General features: G+C 37.7%; 1 protein-coding gene across 5 annotated transcripts in view; it reads left to right on the top strand.

The window, feature by feature from the left end:
* The window catches only part of WWP1 (WW domain containing E3 ubiquitin protein ligase 1), a 113,294-nt gene that overhangs the window by 13,727 nt on the left and 78,110 nt on the right, over positions 1-21,457 (top strand). For 3 of the 5 annotated variants that reach the window (XM_082722608.1, XM_082722609.1, XM_082722606.1), the window contains exons 2-3: positions 7,805-7,900; positions 18,981-19,071. In XM_082722608.1, coding sequence (XP_082578734.1) covers positions 19,002-19,071 — 70 coding nt within the window. In that variant the 5' untranslated portion in view covers positions 7,805-7,900; positions 18,981-19,001. The remainder of the gene's footprint in view (positions 1-7,804; positions 7,901-18,980; positions 19,072-21,457) is intronic. The other 2 variants (XM_082722611.1, XM_082722607.1) reach the window with 2 other exon arrangements.

The raw sequence follows: 21,457 nt of genomic DNA, 5'->3' as shown, positions 1-21,457 counted from the left end.
TTTTCTTTTTCTTTTTTTTTTTTTAAGATTTTTATTTATTTATTTGACAGAGAAAGATCACAAGTAGGCAGAGAGGCAGGCAGAGAGAGAGGAAGGGAAGCAGGCTCCCTGCTGAGCAGAGAGCCCAATGCGGGACTCCATCCCAGGACCCTGAGATCATGACATGAGCGGAAGGCAGCGGCTTAACCCACTGAGCCACCCAGGCGCCCACAGGATTTTTCTTTATAGAATGTTAAAGTTTTAGTTTTGTGCTATGTGGGTTTTTTGGTTTTTGGGTTTTTTTTAAGTCTAACCACCCTAACCAATTCTATAGGGTTAATTTTTTATAATTGTGATTCTTCATTGAACATACATTTATTGAGTGTTTTAGTAAGGGTTGAGTACCAGGCTGGGGCTGGAATTATACAGGTGAGTTGTAATAAAGAAATTTATTGTGTAATAAAGGAGATAAAGAAATAAACATGGTTACAGTGCTGTGAAACATGTAGCAGCTAACTAGTCAAAAATTGGAGAGATTATACTTGAGCTGAATCATGATTAGAAATTATGTAGATCAGGGTTGAGAGTACCCAAATGTTTCTGTGAGAATCACCTCAAACTACCAGCAGAGTTCCCCAGATGATTCTTCATGCAACCAGGTTGGGGAAAACTGGTAGTAGATTAGAAATATGTGTCATTAATGAGTTTGGGGTAAAGAGTTTTTCTGGAGAATACCAATTACCTTATTTTCTGTAGCTGAATTTTAATGGATGAAGATGGCAGAAAGCATATATATACATGATGCATTTAAATAACAAGGAGTAGTTCGATAGTAGCTAGAGTATGCCCTGTTCTCTTCTGGAACCTGTGCTCTAAATGGCTCCAATAATTAGTGTCATTGCTTCGATTTTATTTATTTATTTGTCAGAGAGACTGTACACAAGCACAAGCAGGGGGAGTGTCAGGCAGAGGGAGTAGGAAGCTCCTTGCTGAGCAAGGATTCTGACGCAGGACTAGTTCTAAATACGAACTATTAAAAATGAAATGGAAAAAAATTCGCATGTCTGGGATTGTTACTGATACTCCCCTGGACCCAAGTCTCTGCTGTTTTGTCTTATCTAGCCATATGCTATTATAACAGGTAATGTATTGTATTCCTAGTGTCTCAAAGATTGCCTCCCTCAGTGAGGAAGCTGGTAGGTAAAACCTCCTTAACTTTCTTCTCAGACACTTGTGGAGATAATTTTCATTCTCACCCGTTTCTTTTCTCTGTCTAGCCTCAGTGCAGGCTATTTATGTGTATACCTCTGTTAAATCTCAACAGCCCTGCCTTCTCAGAGCTCTTGTCATTTGTTCTGTGACTTCAGCTTCTTCCTATCTGAAAATATGTTCAAGTCTCTTCCATCTTCCATCAAAAACAAACCTATGAATACCTCACTTTAACTCTGTATCTTTTTTTTTCTTTTACAGTTAAACATCTAAATAGAGGTTTCTTAAGCCATTGGCTTTTGGTCCTACCACTCTGTTAAAATTGCCCTAAAAAATGCCTACTAAAATCCATATTGTACAGTGGACAGTTTTCTCTTTTTTCCTGTCTTACTGTTACCATCTCTCAGCAGCCTTTCCTGACATTTCTTCACCTCTTCCCAACAAATCTGATTTAGATGCTCCTCTTCTGTACTTCTGTAGTCCTCTGTACAACCCTGTCAGTGAGCTTAATGCTGCTGATTTCCTTGTCTATTTCCACTGCTAAATTATAAACTCACTGAGAGCAAAGAGTGTATCTCAGATGATTTCTGTATTCCTGCTGTTTAACACATTACCTGAAAACATGTCTGTATATATACGCTGAATGACTTAATTCAGAAAAATTGTTAAAAGAAATCCCCAATATGTAGTTTGTTTATTGTGTGCTAAGTACTTTTCTTAGCACTTTGTCAGTATTAACTTATTAACTCATAAGATGGTAGGTTTGAATTCATTTTATAGATTTAAAAACTGAAGTACTTGTGAGGTAAAGAAGCTTGCCAAAAGTTGAATGTAGTAGTCAAGTGGAGCCCGAATTCGCGTTTAGGCAGTCTGGCTGCAGAATGTACACTCTTAATCACTATCTGCCACTTAGTAAACGTGGGAATAGAAATTAAAATCCAAATTCAAACTAGACTTTGGTAAATGATAGCTTCTTATTTTCAATAGTTTGTTACTTTCCCCACCTCATTAGAAATAACTGGACTACCAAATAGACTGAAAGGCTTCTATAAGTGACAGTTCAGTTGTTCACAGGACTTGATTTTGTTTCTTATAACTTCAAATGTTGCTAGATGTTCAGAGTCAATTAAGTTTGCAATAAGTGTACTTTTTTTTTTTTTTTGGAAGATTTTATTTACTTACTTATTTGAGAAAGTAAAGAAAGGGAGAGAGAGGGAGAACACGAAAGAGGCAGAGGGAGAGGGAGAAGCAGCCTCCCCTGCTGAGCAGGGAACCTGATGTGGGGCTCAATCCCAGGACTCTGGGATCGTGACCCAAGCCAAAAGCAGATGCTCAACAACGACTAAGACACCTAGGCGCCCTTGAAATAAGTGTAATTTTTTTTTTAATTGTTAACCTCAGACTTGGAAAAGAGCGAAACTGGCACTTCTCTCAGTTCAGAATATAAGTATCTTTGCTATTTGATCCTCTGGACTGGCCTTTATTTCGGTGTGTCATCATTATTGTTAGTTGAACCTCTAGTCTACTGCCCAGATTCTATTATTAATTATTCATTACCTTTTTGGGAGGGAATTTGCATTCTGTATAGGCCAACAGACCCTAGAAGTTTTGCTGGCTGGAAGTTTATATGAAACTCCTTTTGCTTGGAAGGATGGGTGGTTAATTTTGCTGTGGATAGGTAACTATTTTGTAACTATTTCTCATCAATTGAAGGCAAGCATCTTGATAAGAAAAGCAGGTTAAGTTACTGTGATCATGTTTGTGCTGTGACTGGAGTCTTGCTGGGTGCAATGCAAGGGTGTTTTGAAGGCAGGGAAATAGAATTTGAAGTAACCAGAATCAAGAAGTAACTTGATTAGAACTAACTAGAGTGAGAAAAAGAATTAAGTAGTTTGACTAGCTACTGGACATGATTTTAATAGAGTAATTTTTGTGTGAAGAACATTGAGGAAGTAATTGCAGGAATTTAATGGGCAGCAGTTCATTAGGGTTTGTGCCATGGTAATTTGAGGAGGCATAGGTTGGATTTAGCAAGGCTTTTGACTCTCTCAGTAAGGATATACAGTAACAGTGTGAATGTTGATTTAAGGAGGGGAAAGAAGTTTGTATTAACTGTATAACCAATGTTTATATTGGTCATAGAGTAATTTTGAGAGTGGAGAGTTCACATAGTTTGGAAATGGTTAAAATTGACAATAGACAGGGAATCTGCAGATGGATCAAGATTTAGTGCTTATCAGGAAATTAAAATGGTGGTGTATGGTATTTCAGTGTAAGATTTGTATTTATTTTTGCTTGTTAGCTTGAAGTGTCAGATAACATTAATGAGAGGTAAACTTTTAGATCAGTTTATGGTAAAGCAAGTTTTCTGTGTAACTGCAAGGAGTAACACTTAAAAGATACAGTTGACTGTAACTCACTGTACACAAGAAATTGAGATTTAAAAATAGGGTAAATTTATGAAAGGGAAGATGTGAAATATCTGGAAGAAGAAAGTCAGGAAAAGAGATCTAGATTTGTTTTTGGTTTTTTTTTTTTTTTTTTTTTTGTTTGTTTATTTGTTTTTAAAGATTTTATTTGTCAGAGAGAGAGCGTGAGCATAAGCAGGGGGAATGGCAGATAGAGGGAGAGGGAGAAGTAGGCTCCTCACAGAGCAAGTAGCCTGATAGGGGACTCAATCCCAGGATCCTGGGATCATGACCTGATCCAAAGGCAGCTGCTTAACCTACTGAGCCACCCAGGTATCCCAAGAAGTCTAGATTTATGTTGCTGAAAAGTAAGGTAAAAATTGGAGAATGAGTGAAAACAGAACCAAAAAGTTGGGGGAAAATTAATGTATTTACCTCATCTGGTTGAAAATCTGAAATTGAGTGGAGATAAATAATAAGAGCTGGAGAGAGTGATTTAGGAAGTTTGGCATTTTGATGATAAATACATTTTTTTCATTATTTAAAAAAAAAACTTACTGTGTTCCTTCTGTGAGGAAGTGCCATAATACAATTCACTACAAGGAACTTTAAAATTGACTGAAAGTGCAGAAGGATGGAGGAAAGGTGAGTTTATTAGAGCCTGTGATTAGGTAGGCGTTTTTAGAGTAAGATAGATACCCAGACCATAGTCAGAATTTACAAAGTACCTGTGGATGCCCATCTTTATTTGTCCTTTGTCTGATAGATACTGCAGTTGCTTTGTAAGTCACTGGAATGACAAAGTTTAAAAGTGTTTTTTTTTCTCCCCCCCCAACATAGTGGCATTTGAAAATTATCAGGAGGGTGATGTTCCTCTGTTTTGCGTTTAAGAGGATTAATCAGTGATAACTTAGGTCGGTGTGGATGAGTAAACTTTTTAAGAAACAGCTGGCTTGTTTTTTGAAACTGCAAAGAGCTGTGAAAACATAGGGTAGTGATGATACTGCCACTAGGTGCTGGTAGAACAAAGAAGAGCTGGAGAGACTGGAGACCCTGAGTTAAGTGGACAGATTGTAAAGGGAGTGTGCGGTGGTAGAGCTTTTAGGCCAGCTGCTGGCCTATGGAATGAGATTGGTTAGTGGAATACAAGGTCCTAGAGTTGTTGGAATACATGCAGAGACAAGAGTAAGGATGATGGTGTGTGGTGTGGAGAAGAACTATGGGCCTGAGTATTAAGAAGCTATTCAGGAAGTTGGAAATGCTTTTGGATCTTTAGGAGACCACAGTGGTGATTATTTGGAGGGCTAAAAGCCTTGCTCCTTCTTTTTCCCTTCCCCTAACATATAGGCCCAGTGGTGTGATATTGAAGACTGCGCATGAGTTGTTGTCCCTGTAAAATTGATTTTTCCTTTCTGAATATTTAGGTCATCCAAAAATACAAAATCTAACAGGATGATGCCTTATTATTATAACACGATTCCACAGAAAAATCTCTTTGAGATACATCAAAAAAGCTGCTTACACAGTTAGAGCCATTATACTGTTTACTAAGGTTACCAAATACCATGGTGTGCCCTGAAGTGAGAGGTTTGTGTGGGAACAGAACTAAAATGTGGATGGTCCTGGCAAATCTGTATAAGTCAGTCACCTTCTCATTTACTGTCCCCTTTTATAAATGAATTGAAATGATCAACAATATCTTTTTATAAATGATCTCTATATAGAAGCAACATTCCTGGGCGCCTGGGTGGCTCAGTGGGTTAGGCCGCTGCCTTCGGCTCAGATCATGATCTTAGGGTCCTGGGATGGAGTCCTGCATCAGACTCTCTGCACAGCAGGGAGCCTGCTTCCTCCTCTCTTTCTCTGCCTGCCTCTCTGCCTACTTGTGATCTCTCTCTGTCAAATAAATAAATAAACTCTTTAAAAAAAGAAGCAACATTCCTATATTATTAAAATTAAATCCCCTACTTTGTAGTCTGTACTTTCAGGAAATACTTGTTTTCTGCTTTAGAGTTGCTAAATCTTGGGTATTTTAGGGCAGGAAAGCTGCTTTTTTCATTTGTATATTGGCCACTTTCATTGAGTTTTAAATTTTGTGCCATTGATACAATAGCTTTGCTTAACTGCAGGCTTTCTAATCCTCCAAGTTCCACATTCATTAGATGGAACATCTCTAGCACCTGATTCTGTACCATTCTGTCTTGTTTCTTAAAATTTTACTATGTATTAATATTGTCTTCAAAACTAGACTAAGTACTGAAGTTGGGATTTTTGTCTTCCACCATTTTTATGTCCTTATCATGCCCGCTTTACAAACTAGGCAGTCCATTAAGTGTGAAATTGATTCAGGCAGGTAGATATGTGACAGTAGTTTTCTGGCTTTTCCAACTCTTGATCCCATGCATAGCATGCAAGATGGATCAGATTTGTTGGTCTTTTTTCTTACTATTGCTTCTGAAAGTAAAAGTGTTCTTTACTTAAGAAAGCCAGAGGCACCTGGGTGGCTCAGTGGGTTGGGGCACCTGGGTGGCTGGCTCAGTGGGTTAAGCCTCTGCCTTTGGCTCAGGTCATGATCTCAGGGTCCTGGGATTGAGCCCTGCATTGGGCTCTCTGCTCAGCAGGGAGCCTGCTTACCCCTCCCCCCTCACCCCCCACTTCTCTCTGCCTGCCTCTCTGTCTACTTGTGATCTCTGTCAAATAAATAAAATTAAAAAAAAAAAAAAAGAAAGAAAGAAAGAAAGAAAGCCATATTGGGACACCTGGGTGGCTCAGTTGGTTAAGTGCCTGCCTTCGGCTCAGGTCATGTTCCTGGGTCTTGGGACTGAGTCCTGCATCTGGATCCTTGCTCAGCAGGGAGCCTACTTTCCCTCTATCTCCGCCTGCTATTCCTCCTGCTTGTATGTGTGTGGTCTTTCTCTCTAACAAATAAGTAAATGAAATCTTTAAAAAAAAAAAAAAAGCCTGACTTGAAGTGAGTAGGCAATTAAGGTCCATCTTCTGAGTGGGGATTCAATAGGCCTATAACCTTGGAGGACTGAAACATAGTTAAGCATCTGTATTCAGGACTCCCTGTTCTTTGCGGTTGAATAATAACTCTTAGACAATTCTGTGGCATTTTTAAAGGCTTGAGCTGGACAGAATCAGCTTACATATAACTGGCCATATCCTCTGGGCATAGTTTATGTTCTAAATTCATTTGGATGAATAACCACTTTGCTCAAAAGTTCGTTAAAACTCAGACTTTGGCTTTTCCTTTTGCCATAGTTGGTCACACAGTTGTTAAGGGGTAGAATAGGAGATGAAATCAAAATAGTAAGACTGAGAAGTTGGCTTCTAAACTTCGTACTGTATTGTCTCGCACAATTTACTCCTCTTCTCCCTGTCCTGGTTATGGCACCTTAACCCAGATAGTGAAGTGGTAAATTTTAGTTGCTCAGAATCCTTTCTAACTCTCAGCTGTCCCAAAACCATCTAGTCAAAGATCTTTCATATTTAGTGAGTTTTTTCCCTCGTGCTACCTGCTCTGGTTAGAGAAACTCAGGAAACTCAGTATTTTAAATGTAACCCCGCTGCTGCCAAAGTTACTTTTCTGAAATGTGATTCTCGTTGTTGAAACCCATTGTTACCTATCAGATACTTCTATGATAAACTTCAAACTACTATGCTTGTTATATTTTGAATGCTGTATAAACTATTCCCATAGGATCCTCTACAATTTAGATTGCTGTGTTAGCCTTATCCCTTGATAATATCCTTTACATTTTTCAGGTATTCCAATAGCTCCCTGAATGCTCCATGGCTTCTGTAGTTTTCTCTTAAAGAATTATACTTGAGGGCGCCTGGGTGGCTCAGTGGGTTAAGCCGCTGCCTTCGGCTCAGGTCATGATCTCGGGGTCCTGGGATCGAGTCCCACATCGGGCTTTCTGCTCAGCAGGGAGCCTGCTTCCTCCTCTCTCTCTGCCTGCCTCTCTGCCTGCTTGTGATCTCTCTCTGTCAAATAAATAAATAAAATCTTTAAAAAAAAAAAAAAAAAAAGAATTATACTTGAAGACACAGTTCATTCAAAAATTGGTTATCTTCTGTGAACCCTTTTCTGATTCCTGTAATTTGGATTATTCACTTTTTCTTATGTGCCCCAGATGTACTACTTAACATTTCACATTTGTTTCAGTAACTGTTAACACTGAAAGTTATTTATTTGTTTACAGGTTTGTCTCCTCACTAGACTATGAGCTCCTTGAAAGAAGGAATCGTGTCTTACTCATCTTTATATCCCCAGTGTCTAGCACAGTTCCTGGTACATAGTAAGTGATTAACAACTTCTTTTTCAACTAAGATTTTAACTAAGATTTAGCTTATTTAGCACTCAGACTCCATATATTGATAGTTAATTCTCTAGACCTATATTGTCATAAAAAATATGACTATAGACTTAAAGTAGTCTATATTTAGGCACCATTTCCTCATCTGTAAAGTGAGGGAACAGTGCCTCCCTACTCATACTGTGTTATTGTAATGCCAGATTAATGAATATATATAGCAGTGCATTGTATTTTAAGTGTCACACAACTTCATCTTATTAAGTGGAGTATGGGAACTAATTGTATGTTGAATTTGATTATTTTATTTGCTTTGTTCCTTCCCTTTTAGGACAAAAAGGTACCAATTTTGAACAGTCTCTGTTGTATTTTGCAGTTTAAAGTTGCAGTTACTGATGATCAGAAGCATGTACTCAAAATAACAAACCCTGTGCTTATTTATCTTCTTGATTCTCAAGCAGTTAACCTTTCTAATTCAGTAATAAAGTTCCTCAATTTTCTTTAATCTACCTCCAAGTGAATTAATATCTTTGCCTTTCCTTAGATCCCTCGTCCTTTGTTCAGAGGAAGAATTGTCTTTTTCTTGGATGACTAATCACATCATCTGTGTGAAAGCTATGTCCTTTCCTTCTTTTCCTACACAGGCTATAGACGTATTCCCTTACCATCACACTTGATGAATTAATGATCTGCACTTTTTTTTTTAATTTTTTTTTTTAAGATTTTATTTATTTATTTGTCAGAGAGAGAGGGAGAGAGAGCGAGTACAGGCGGGCAGAATGGCAGGCAGAGGCAGAGGGAGAAGCAGGCTCCCTGCCGAGCAAGGAGCCCGGCATCGATCCCAGGACGCTGGGATCATGACCTGAGCCGAAGGCAGCTGCTTAACCAACTGAGCCACCCAGGCGTTCCAATGATCTGCACTTTTTCTATGTCCTTGCCTTCCATGTATTCTTGAAAATTTTAAAAATTCTGTAATTTGAACATGTCGGATTATGTGTAACACACGGAAGTTAATAATAAAAACAAACATTTGGGAACTAACTACTTAAGAACTAACTGGGTGTACCAATACAGAGCTACCTGTGAGCACCTCTGTAACCGCATGTTCCTATTTTTCCCCAACCCCTGAAGTAACTGCTGTTCTGGTTTTTTTATATCCTCTTTTTAAAATTATAATACCACAAAGGTGTTTTTTTTTGTTCTGAGTTTAATAATTGTTTATAGCTTTTGTAAACTTCATACAAATGGTATTTTATTATAGAGGAGGACCTACAAATCTTTATACGTTCCAAACGAAACATTCAGGTGGTATCATAAAAGAATACATAGAAAAATTTTCAGTGTGCCCATCCTAATTTACAACAAAATAGTGGTGGTGACTTATTTTTGGACTGTATGGTTATTGCTGTGCCACATACAAAATAAAGTGCTTTATCCACAATGTAGAAATACAGCAGAAGTATTTCCATACACTAGTTTTCTTAGTTTGTGCAGAAATGTTTCGATGAGATTCACAGTGTACTCCTTGGAAGAGTGACAGCATGTCATTCTATTGCCCTTTGGACCTCAGCATTTCTTTAGTGGGTTTCATTCAGTTGTTTGTTAATTGTATAAGCATTTGAGATTCAGGATCCACAGTGTTTCCATGTATCTGAATTTCTTACTCAATCATGGAATTGTGGTATTTTCAAAGGAAATGCATGGGAAAAGATGAGGTCATGATGACTGCCAAAATAATTCATTTCTTTCTTCTTTGTGTTTAAGAGTTAGAAACATTTCTTGATGACCTCAGTGTAGAATGTTAAATCTTAGAGGTGGGACTGAGTGAGGGGAAGATGTTAATACTCAGAACTCCATTTGTATTTGTATTTTGTTTCATTCACTGTCATGTTTCTAAGACCCATTGATGTTGCCTACAGCTATAGTTCATTCTCACTGATGTATGGTGTTCCGTTGTGTAAGTCAGCCTAATTCATTTAACCATTTTACAACCACTGGACATTTGAGTATTTTTTGCTGTTGTTATTTTTAAGTATGCTTATATTTGGCACGCAATTACAAAATTTCTGTACTCTGTACCTAGAATTGCTCATTGAATGACATAGAGATTTTCTAGTTGTTTTCCAGCAACTGTACCAATTTTAACACCTGCTAGGAGGATTTTACCAATTTAAATAACTAATAGCAGTCTGTAAGAATACCTTCTTTGCCCTTTTTGGGGCCATTTTTTGGTACTGTCAACATTTCTAGTTTTTATCATCCGAGTGAGTTTGTTTATTTTTCTGGTGAGTTTAAAAATAACATCTCATGTGGTTTTAACTTGTATTTCACTGATTAATTATGTGATTCTCCATCTTTTCTTATACTAATTGGCCTTAGAAGTTTCTTTGATCTATAAAATTTCTGTTCAAGTTTTTTTGCCCATTTGACTACTTGTGTTTTTATCCTGCCTTTTTTTAAAAGATTTTATTTATTTATTTATTTATTTATTTATTTTTTAAAAGATTTTATTTATTTATTTGACAGAGAGAAATCACAAGTACACTGAGAGGCAGGCAGAGAGAGAGAGAGAAGGAAGCAGGCTCCCTGCTGAGCAGAGAGCCCGATGCGGGACTCGATCCCAGGACCCTGAGATCATGACCTGAGCTGAAGGCAGCGGCTTAACCCACTGAGCCACCCAGGCACCCCTAAGTTTTTATTTATTTATTCGACATACAGAAATCACAAGGAGGCAGAGAGGCAGGCAGAGAAAGAGGAGGAAGCAGGCTTGCCGCTGAGCAGAGAGTCTGATGCGGGGCTTCATCCCAGAACCCTGAGATCATGACCTGAGCTGAAGGCAGAGGCCTTATATCCTGCTTTTGTAGACTTTCTCATATAGTTTAAATACAAGTCTTTAGTCAGCTTTGTGTTTTATAAATATCTTCCCGTTTGTAGCTATCTTTTTCATTTGCTTTATTATGTTTTATGATAAACAGAAGTTCTTGGTTTCCATGTAGTCAAAATACTCACACTTCTTTTTTGGTTGGTATACTTGTTTAAAAAATCCTTTCCTGGCAGGGCACAAAATTTTTTTTGAGTTTTCTGGTCAAATTTCTTCTAAAAATTTTGAAGTTTGTCTTTCATATGTACATCACTAATCCATCTTGAATTGATTTTGTGTATGATGTGAGGATCCAATTTAGTTTTTCCATGTAGATAATTTTAATACTATTTAGTTGTCCCTTTTATTCCTCAGATCTGCATTGTTACATCTGTTATGTGAGGATATCCATACGTACCTTGGGTCTCTTTTGGGGTCACTGTTTTGTTTTATTTACATTTCATCAGTCTTGTCAGGCATTTATTGTTTTAGTGTTTCCTAAAAATTCAAACTTCGTTAATTTTTTTCATTTTTTTTCTTTTTTCTTTTTCTTTTTTTAGATTTTATTTATTTCAGAGAATGTGTGTGAGCAGGGGGGGTGGGAGAGGGAGAGAGAGAAACCTAAGCAGACTCTGCTGAGCACGGAGCCCAAAGCAGAGCTCAATACCATTACTCCAAGATCACCAACCAAGCTGTAATCAGGAGTCCAATGAGCAACTGACTGAGCCACCCAGGCTCCCTTTTGTTAATCCTTTGTTACCTTTCTTCTACTTCATTAGTTTCATTTCTTTATCATTCTGTACTTTTCTGGGGTTTACTCTGTTGATTTCTTTCTAGCTTAAACAAACTGGCCATTAACTTACTAATTTTCAGCCTTTCTATTCCTAGTGTAAATCTTTAAGGCCATAGATTTGCCTCTAAGTTAACTTTTGTTGTATCCTACAAATTTTTTTGTGATACCTTTAGCTCTTAATATTTAAAAAAATTTTTTGCAGCATGGTTTCTTGTGACCCATGAAATATTTAGAAGTTTTATTTTCTATTTGTGTTTTTAAAATTATCTTCCATTATTGCTTTTTTAAAAGATTTTATTTGTTTGAGAGAGAGAGTATGAGTGTGTACGCATGTGCATGCAAGTGGGGGGCAGAGGGTGGCAGAAAAGTAGACTCCCTGCTGAGCAGGGAGCCCAATGCAGGGTTGGATCCCAGGACCCTGGGATTATGACCTGAGCCAAAGGCAAGCCTTAAACCAACTGAGCCACCCAGGTACCCCCTATTACTGTGTTTTTTGTTCTGTTTTGTATTTGGTCACACGCCTCAGAACAACATTATACATATTCTTTGAATTCAGTGAGATTTTCATTATGTCCCAGTATGTATTCACTTTCTGTATGTTCATCTATGCTTGAAAAGAATGTTTATTTTCTAATAGCTGGGTATAAGGTTCTGTATATGTTTGTTAAGTCCTGCTTGTTCATTTTTTTTTTTTTTATTTTTTGGTTTATTTAACCTATGAAAAATTAGAGTGTATTGAAATCATCCACAACAATGCCAGTTTGTAAATTTCTTTCTGTAGCTACAAAAATCCTTTGAGGCTTTTCTCCCCTCACCGAAATGTTGAATTTGCGAAATGTTGAATTTGTCTGGATATTTTGTCTTGTTTGGATAGATACTTGATATGCTCAGGAATGTTTCAGAGTAGCTAGAGAGTAGGAAAAAAGTGCAGGATGTGGAGGTCTATTCTTTATAAACTTCCCCCTCATTTTAACCTAATCCATCAGCTTGGAGAATGACATACTTAGAGTACCGAACTTAGAGGCTGGGTTCCTCAGTTGTCTTTGGCTCAGGTGCAGATTTGGACCTTTTTTTTCCTTTCTTTCTTTCTCTCTCTCTCTTTTTTTTTTTTTTTTTTTTTTTTTGCGTGGGCTCCAAGCCTATGTGGAGCCCAACACAGGGCTCAAACTTAACAACGATGAGATCAAGACACTTAACTGGGGCGCCTGGGTGGCTCAGTGGGTTAAGCCGCTGCCTTCAGCTCAGGTCATGCATGATCTCAGGGTCCTGGGATCGAGTCCCACATTGGGCTCTCTGCTCAGCAGGGGGCCTGCTTCCCTTCCTCTCTCTGCCTGCTTCTCTGTCTACTTGTAATCTCTGTCTGTCAAATAAATAAATAAAATCTTAAAAAAAAAACCAAAAAACACTTAACTGATTGAGCTACCCGGGCGCCCCCAGATTTGGAATTTTGATCCCTTTTGCCATGTTTCCTCAGACTCCTTCCATTTGTCTTTGTTCCCTTCATATCTGGGGCCCTGATGGACTTCCCGCTTCTACCTTTTTGGACACTCACCCCATCTAGTTTATTTTTACCTTTCCAGGTTGATCTTCCTGAGATGGTTGAGCTGGAGCTACTTTCCTCTAATCCTTTATAGGAAATTGCTGTTCTGTTTGAGCTCTGAAATCAAGCTTAAGAATTAACACTTCACTTCACCCAAGCATCCACTTTTGATGGAAGGGGCAGCATTACCTTTAGCAGCTGGGTGGGTTTGGGAAGATGAGAAGTTGGAGAGTGGCAGTCTTCTGCTGTACGAGTATTTCATTTTCCGGATTTCTCACTTTCTCTCCTTTGTGCCTCCTGTTCTGACTGCTGATGTAGCTGAGGTCCCAGTTTGAGATGAGAAACTTCCTCCCCTTGACCATTCTTATTCCCGAGTTTTTTCACTTTGCCAGTTCAAGTGTCTCTTCTAAGGCTGTCATTCTAGTTCATCTAGCTGATGCTCCGATTTCTCCTGTTCTTCCTGGAGCTGCTTTTCAACTTATTGTTCTCTTATAGCTGGGTTAATAGGCCTTGCTGCTCCAAACATAGAAGCTGCTTGACTAGACTGGGAGGTAGTAGCCAAGGAGTCTTCTTCCTTAGGAGTACTCTGAAGCTTTAGATTCAGTTTGGTTCTTAGGATGATCTCTGTCATCACATCTTTAATCATCCCCAGAATAATCATCTTTGGAGCTCCTCAGCTGAACATCATGTCTGTCATATTGGTCTTCCTGGTGGTCCCACTTCCTCTGTAGTCATCATCCGTGTTGTACCTACTACCACATATACTTCTGCTGCTGTTTTTCCTGGAGTCATACCCTCAATCATAGTCTCTGTTAGTAATCATGTTAGTAATCATAGCAGTCCTGGCCTCCATAATAATCATGATGTTTGCCTTCAAAGCTATCATCACCTCTTCTAGGTAGATAGTCACCCAGGCTGTCTGTTTGGGTATTTTGTGAGAATCCCAATTCCTTGCTCCGTCAAGAAAATGAGCATCCTTGTCTTTTTTTTTTTTTTAAGATTTTATTCATTTCTTTGACACAGAGAGAGATCACAAGTAGGCAGAGCAGCACAGAGAGAGCAAGGGGGAAGCAGGCTCCCTGCTGAGCAGAGAGCCCGATGCGGGACTCCATCCCAGGACTCTGGGATCATGAACTGAGCTGAAGGCAGCGGCTTAACCCACTGAGCCACCCAGGTGCCCCAGCATCTTTGTCTTTATCTTGAGCTTGGTCAAGAGTGTCCATTGGAATTTAGTTAACCAGAGACTCTTTATTGAGGTTCAGGGTACCAAGCAAGGAAGGCAGGTTTTCAAACTCGACGCAGTCAAAACCTTTCAACCTCTCTGATTTGCTGGGTTCATATGGTAAATGCACTCTACTGATATTTAATTCTCTTAAGAATTCCTTAATGTGGACTTCCGTCATGTCATCACAAGTTGTGTTCCCTAGAGAAGCAGCAGTTTGGCAAGATAACTCTGCTTGATACTAGCTTGCCAGGCAGCCTGTGGAGCAGTGGTCAGTTGGAGGTGCCTTATACATATTGTCATCATTACTGTGCCACGTGGTTGAAACATCTTCCAGATCACTCCGGCTTACTGGTTTGAGGACAGATATGCTTCCCCCACCAGTGCTGCCATCCTCAGCCAAGAAGACTGTTAGGGAGATAGCCTTCCCCATCTTTCTTGCTGAGGCCACTATGTGAGGAAGCATTTTTTTTGAAAGCATGCAAATTTACAGTTTTAGGTCTACTTATTTGCATGTTGTATCATTTTCTTTGTTCTCCTTAATAATGCTGTTTGTCTGCTATTACCACTGATCCCAGCTTTCTGTTAGATTTGTTGGTTTTCCATATTTTGCTTTCATCTGATCAGTATCTTTACTTGATAGGTATCTCTTCTCTTTTGAATGTATCTGTGTATTTGTTGTGATTATTTCGATGTTTCGACTCTCTTACTTTGTGCTTTCTGATAGTTTTGGTTATTTATGCATTTTTTTCTTGTCTAGACTTTTTGGATGGATTGAGTTGTTAGTTTTTTAAATTTTTCTTCTACACTACTAGCTTGGAAATTATAGTCTATTTCTATAATTTTATGATTACCCTTGGAATTCTGCTGGGAATGCAGTATGGTCTAAAATTAAAGCAGATTGTAATCCTTCTGCTGAACAATGCAAGGATTTACACAGTTAACTCCTATCCTTTTCTCCCCTACCCTGCCCCCTCTTTTATATGCTTCTATTCATTGTTCCATATATTAATGGTTTTATACTAGCTTTCTTTAAATACTGTAATAAGAAGTTGCTATTTTATTCAGACAAAATTTATTTAGATATACTTGTATGCTTACCAGTTTCTTCACTCATCTTTCCCTTTTTGCCGGTTAGAGAATCCTTCTGTGGTAATTTTGTTCTTTTATGAAACATGTTCTTTAGGCTTTCTTAAAGGTCTACTGTTGATAAACTCTGTATTGGTTTTTCTGGCAATGTCTTTTTTTTTTTTTTTTTTTTTTTTTTAAGATTTATTTATTTATTTATTTAACAGAGAGAGAGATCACAAGTAGGCAGAGAGGCAGGCAGAGAGAGAGGAGGAAGCAGGCTCCCTGCTGAGCAGAGAGCCCGATGTGGGACTCGATCCCAGGACTCTGAGATCATGACCTGAGCCGAAGGCAGCGGCTTAACCCACTGAGCCACCCAGGCGCCTCTGGCAATGTCTTAATGCCTTTCATATTCCCCAAAGAGAATTTTGGTGGTTGAATAATTTTTGACTCAGTTCTTTGTAGATAAGCTTGTTCTCTACCTTCTGCGCCTTCATTGTTGCTGTTGAGAATTCTGCTATCACACGAGTCGCTTGTTTGGTGTGCAGTGTCTTTTCTCTGACTGCTTTTTATCCTGGTTCTTTTTTGGTGTCCCGCATTTTCCCTGCTCTGTGGCCACCTGTGAATGTCTTTGTTTATCCCACCTTTTATTTATTTATACATATATATACATATATATGTATATGTGTATATGCATATGTGGATGCATATATGAATGTATATATACACATAACATATATATGCTGTATTTCTTCGAATTGTGGATAAATGTCTTTCATTGTTTGTAGGGAATTAAGTCATTTTCTCTCCTAGTGTGACCTCTTCTTTTTTCATTTCCAGGGATATAAGTAGAAATATACGTCCAATTAGCTTCATGTCTTTTAGCCTTCCTTTGCTTTTTCCATCTCTTTATTTCAGTACTATTTAATAAATGACTTTTTCAGATTTATATTCAGATCTGCTGATTCTCTCAAGTTCTATTTAATCTGGAAAAAAACCCCTGGAATTTAATTAATAATCATATTGACATTGGCTCATTAATTATGACAAATGTGGCATACTAATGTGAGATGTTAATAGTGGGGGAAGCTGCGATATATGAGAATTCTGTTATCGTCACAACTTCCCTGTAAATCTGAAACTATTTCAAAAATAAAGAGTTAAAACAGGGGTGCCTGGGTGGCTCAGTCTTTTAAATGTCTGCCTTCAGCTCAGGTCATGATTCCATGGTGCTGGGCTTCCTGATTGGGAGGGACACGGGGTATGGAAAGAGTCTGCTTCTCCCTCTACCTCTTCCCCCTGAACATGCTCTCTCTCTCAAATAGATAAATAAAATCTTTAAAAAAGAAGAGTTAAATTCTGACTCTTCTTCAAATATGCAATGCCATTTTTCTTTTTGCTTGACCATGTTTTATCTTTCGTTGCTAAAACTAAATTTTTTAAAAGTTTATACTTAATAATTATAATATATAAAAATCCATGTAGGGTACAGAAATTATTATTTCTTGTTTCTGCTCAGTTGTGGTGGCTTGTTTTCTTTTAAGTTTGATTTTTTTTTTTTAACTGTAGGCTCATAATTGGTTGCTCTTTTTTTCGGATAACCCTAGTGGCTGAAATTGGGGTGCTTTCCTGCAAGCGTCATTTATATGCTTCCTTTGTGTTACAGGTTACAGCTGATTTAGGCTTTTGCTTCTTTTTTTTTTTTAAGATTTTATTTATTTATTTGAGAGAGAGAGACAGTGAGAGAGAGCATGAGCAAGGAGAAGGTCAGAGGGAGAAGCAGACTCCCCATGGAGCTGGGAGCCTGATGCGGGACTCGATCCCGGGACTCCGGTCCCGGGATCATGACCTGAGCCGAAGGCAGTCATCCAACCAACTGAGCCACCCAGGCGTCCCAGGCTTTTGCTTCTTGTGGGAGTCTCAGCTCCCTTATCTTGGAGCAGGCCCAATGCTTTCTCTCTCGATCCCAGTACTACTATCAGCTTGCACATCCAGGGCAATACTCTAGTTAAAAAAAAATTTTTTTTCACTTACCACTACTCACTGTCCTCTTCTTTTTCAACTCAGTTAAAAAAAGCATTTTTGCTGCTATTACATGGGGTGGGTATACGCTTGATACTTTTCTTATACTTCTTGAGAACATAGCAGTGTTCAGAAATAAATTACACTGGTTTTAATTTATTCAGGATCTTTTACACTGAAGCAGGAGGACCTTTCAAAATATTTAGTATACCAGCTGCTTGAAATTGAAAACCTTCAGTTTCCATTGATTTTCTTCATTGTCCATTGATCACCTAAAGCTTCTGTTCCCATTGCTTTTCTCATATGCACATGACATCTGAGGTATCTGCAGGTGATGTAATCTTTGAGCTGGTTTTCTCATCTGCAGAATGACAGCATTGGTCTGAATCACATTTCACAATCTGTGAATTTGTATTAACTAGAATTACTTGATCAAATATTATGCAACTTCATCTTTTTATACACACAAATGCATTTATACAGTCACATAATATATGCAACTACAAATAAGAGAATGTAATGATTTTAAAGTATTAGATTCCTGAATTTGGGGGAAGGATCTAAATGGAGCATAGAAGATACTACAAACAGGGACAAACAAGACAGATGTTATATTCATTAGTATTTCTCAGTCTTGGGCAGAATGTTCCACTTCATCCTTTAGTGGGTTAAGGGGGGTTAGAAGTTTTAGCTTTAAAATTTTGTCATGAGGAAGAAAGACAAAGTCGCTCAACTACTTTGTATTTTATTTAAAAAGTAAAAATTGAAGTGGAGGAAGGGAACAGAACATGAAAAAAATTATTGATAAAAAGAAACGTGTAAAATTTACTGGGGACATGACAACTAATGCAGTATATAAATCTGAACTAAATACTGTGGTGAAAAAGTATGATAAAACGTTTGGAACAGTTGATGAAATTACAGAATGTGGGCTATATAATAGAGAATAGTACTACCGTACTAGTTAAATTCCTGAATTTGATCATTGTTCTGTTGTTAAAGAGCATATTTTTATAAGGAAGTATACACTGAAGTATTAAAAGATGGAGGGGCAATTTACTTAGGTGGTTCAGATAAGTAATCTAGCAACTAAATAAATAAATACAGTATATAATATGTAAAAATTGTATATTTGTAAGTCAAGAAGAGAGGGGTTGGGGTGGGGTAGCTGGGTGCTGAGTATTAAGGAGGGCATGTGTTGTGATGAGCACTGGCTGTTAATATGCAACCAATGAACTCTTTAATGCTACATCAAAAACTAATGATGTACTATGCAGTTGCTAACTGAACCTAATAAATAAATAAATGAACATGTAATGCGGGATTCTTAGCATCATTATGTATTTTGTTCAGATTGACCCAGATATTTTTCATTGGCCATATTCTTCTGTAATGCTTTAGCACGAAGTTATAATTTTAAATGGAGGACAGCTGTGAATATATCATTTGATGAGTTGAAAATATTATATTAGGTTTGGTTTCTTAATTGACTCAAACAGTTTTAATCATATTGAAAGTTATACTCTTATCTAACACATGAATAAATTAACTTTTTAATAGGTATAAGCTGAATATTGGGACATGGCCACTGCTTCACCACGGTCTGATACTAGTAATAACCACAGTGGAAGGTTACAATTACAGGTAACTGGTAAGTTATGTTCATAATAACTTAAAATAGTGATTCCCTGATAAAACTTTTTTGAGACCTAATTGAGTAAACTTACTCCGCAGTTATCTTTTCTTTTAGATTCATACTGTGATGTATTTGTTGCAACAGGCCTTAAAGATAGAAACTTCTCAAAATTTTGTTTTTCATTTATTCAGTAAATATTTATTGTACCTGTGCTGGATGAAGAGAAGATACATCCTCTTTGGTGGTGGGAGAATTTGGGTATTAGAATAAGCATCTTTGAACTGGTCCTTAAATGGTTATTAGGATAGAGAAGGATGCTGAAGGCCTTTTTGCATCTATTCACGCATCCAATCATTGGGAAATACTTAAGTGGCATTACATGTATGAAAACACAAGGCTCTAGTTCTCCAGGAATTTACTGTATAGTGTTGAGACAGTTTGTTTTATGTGGAGAATTGCCATGCAGAGTGACTATTAACTTGATGCAGTGAGAACTGAGAGGAAGGTGTCTTTAGTCTGCTTTGGATCTGGATGGCCTGCAGACACAGGAAAACAGGGGAAGAGAAGAACTCACAGGACATAACAGTTTTAACTCCTGGAGGAGTCAAAATTCATCTCAATGCAGAAAGTATTAGAGGGAGAAGGAACATTTGCAGAAGATGGGAGAGTCTTGGTTAGGAGACATCAGATCATTCATTCATTATATATAAACAATATAAATACCTGTAAGATTAAAAAAAAAGAAATAACCTGGAGGTAGAGTATATACTGGAGGGGTGGGGGAAGAAAGGGAGAAAGTTTGTAATAGCGAGAGACTGGCAATGGAATCCTAGTTAGACAACGAAATAAACATATGTGCCCAAAGGAGCCAAGTTCTAAGATAGTATTGTTAAGTCAAAGGTATAGAGTAGTGTGCATTGTATACAACCATGTGAATGTAAAAAAAAAATTAAAAAAAAGGAGGGATGCAGCTCTGTGCTTAAAAATACTAGAAATTATATTTGTCTCGGGAGGGGTGGGATTGAAGCCAGAGTGGGAAGACTGTAATTCCTGTGGTACTTACTGCTGTGAGGTCTCTAGGAATTTTCAGTGACCAGAGCTAGGAAATGTTTATTGTCTTAGAAGGAAAAAACAAATCCTGAGTTCATGCTGATAGTTCAAAGTCAGCTGTAGTCTCTAAATACCATGTTCCATTAAAAGGAGAAAAGAGATATTTTTATCTTATTTGACTTTGTATTTTTTCTCTTAGCCCAGAAATCTTAATTCCAAATGACAATAACATAATTGTATCTGTGTTATCCTGAAACACACACACACATTGGCAATGTTAAAATTACTGAAAACAGCAGGCCCACTCACTGCAGCTTAAGAGTTCTTTGTGATCCCCCCCCCCCCCGCCCGCCTTTCCAGGATGTATAGTCAGAATCGCACATTTGAAAGTAACTTCTAATGTAATTTTCCATTTGGTTTTACCACCAACTGGATAATCGGTTAGGTTTATTGCTTTCATTTATTTTTATTTAGTTTTGTCTGTTGCATGTAAAGAAAACATTTATATAGCTCTGGAGTTAAAACTGTTAAATCAAGGTACATTTGAAGAGGCCTGGTTACTCCATGCCATCCCTTCCACCTCTCCCCATTACCTAAAAACCTACATAAACATTTTTATTAGTTTCGGTTTATTTTCCCATTGCTTTTTGAAAATATAAGGAGATGTGTACAATATATATATTCATACATCTCCTCACAGCCTGGCACTTAAGGTACTTTTCTGCACCTGACTATTCCATGTAACAGTAGTAATCTCCTGAGGTTTGCTCGATAGTAGGCTATATACCTTTTTGTTGCTGCACAATAAATACTCTGTTAAATAGATGTAGCAAAGCTAATTCAACCAGTCTTCTGTTGATGGACATCATGGTTCTACTCTTTTGCTGTTACAAATAGTACTACAATAAATAGCTTTATGCAAATGCCATTTCTTGTTTTTGCTCATGTTTCATTAGGATAGAATCCAAGAATGAGATTGCTGAGTCAAGAAGTAAACACATGTAATATTGCCAGTTATTGCCATATTTCTCTATATAAGATCTGTACTGTTTTCTGTTCCCAGCTATCTAAGAGAGTGCCTATTTCCCCATAGCCTCATCAGAGTATGTTATCAAGCTTTGGTTTGTTGACAGGTAAAAAGTGGTATTTAAGGTAGTGTCATTGTAACTATCTCTTCTCTCATTATGAGTGAGGTTGAGCCAGGTTTAAGGGTTATTGTATTTCATTTTCAGTCAACCGTTGGGATGTATATTTTGAAGTAATTCCCTGCATGATTCTGTTATGTATTCTACTTAACTGCTTACATAATTCCTGATATTTCTTCTTTTGTTCGATATAAGAGGCTTAGAGC

This window comes from Mustela nivalis (assembly GCF_964662115.1).
Source record: "Mustela nivalis genome assembly, chromosome: 2".
NCBI lineage: Eukaryota > Metazoa > Chordata > Mammalia > Carnivora > Mustelidae > Mustela > Mustela nivalis.
The sequence above is the reverse complement of the archived record's forward strand: the minus strand, read 5'-3'. Positions and strand labels throughout refer to the sequence as shown.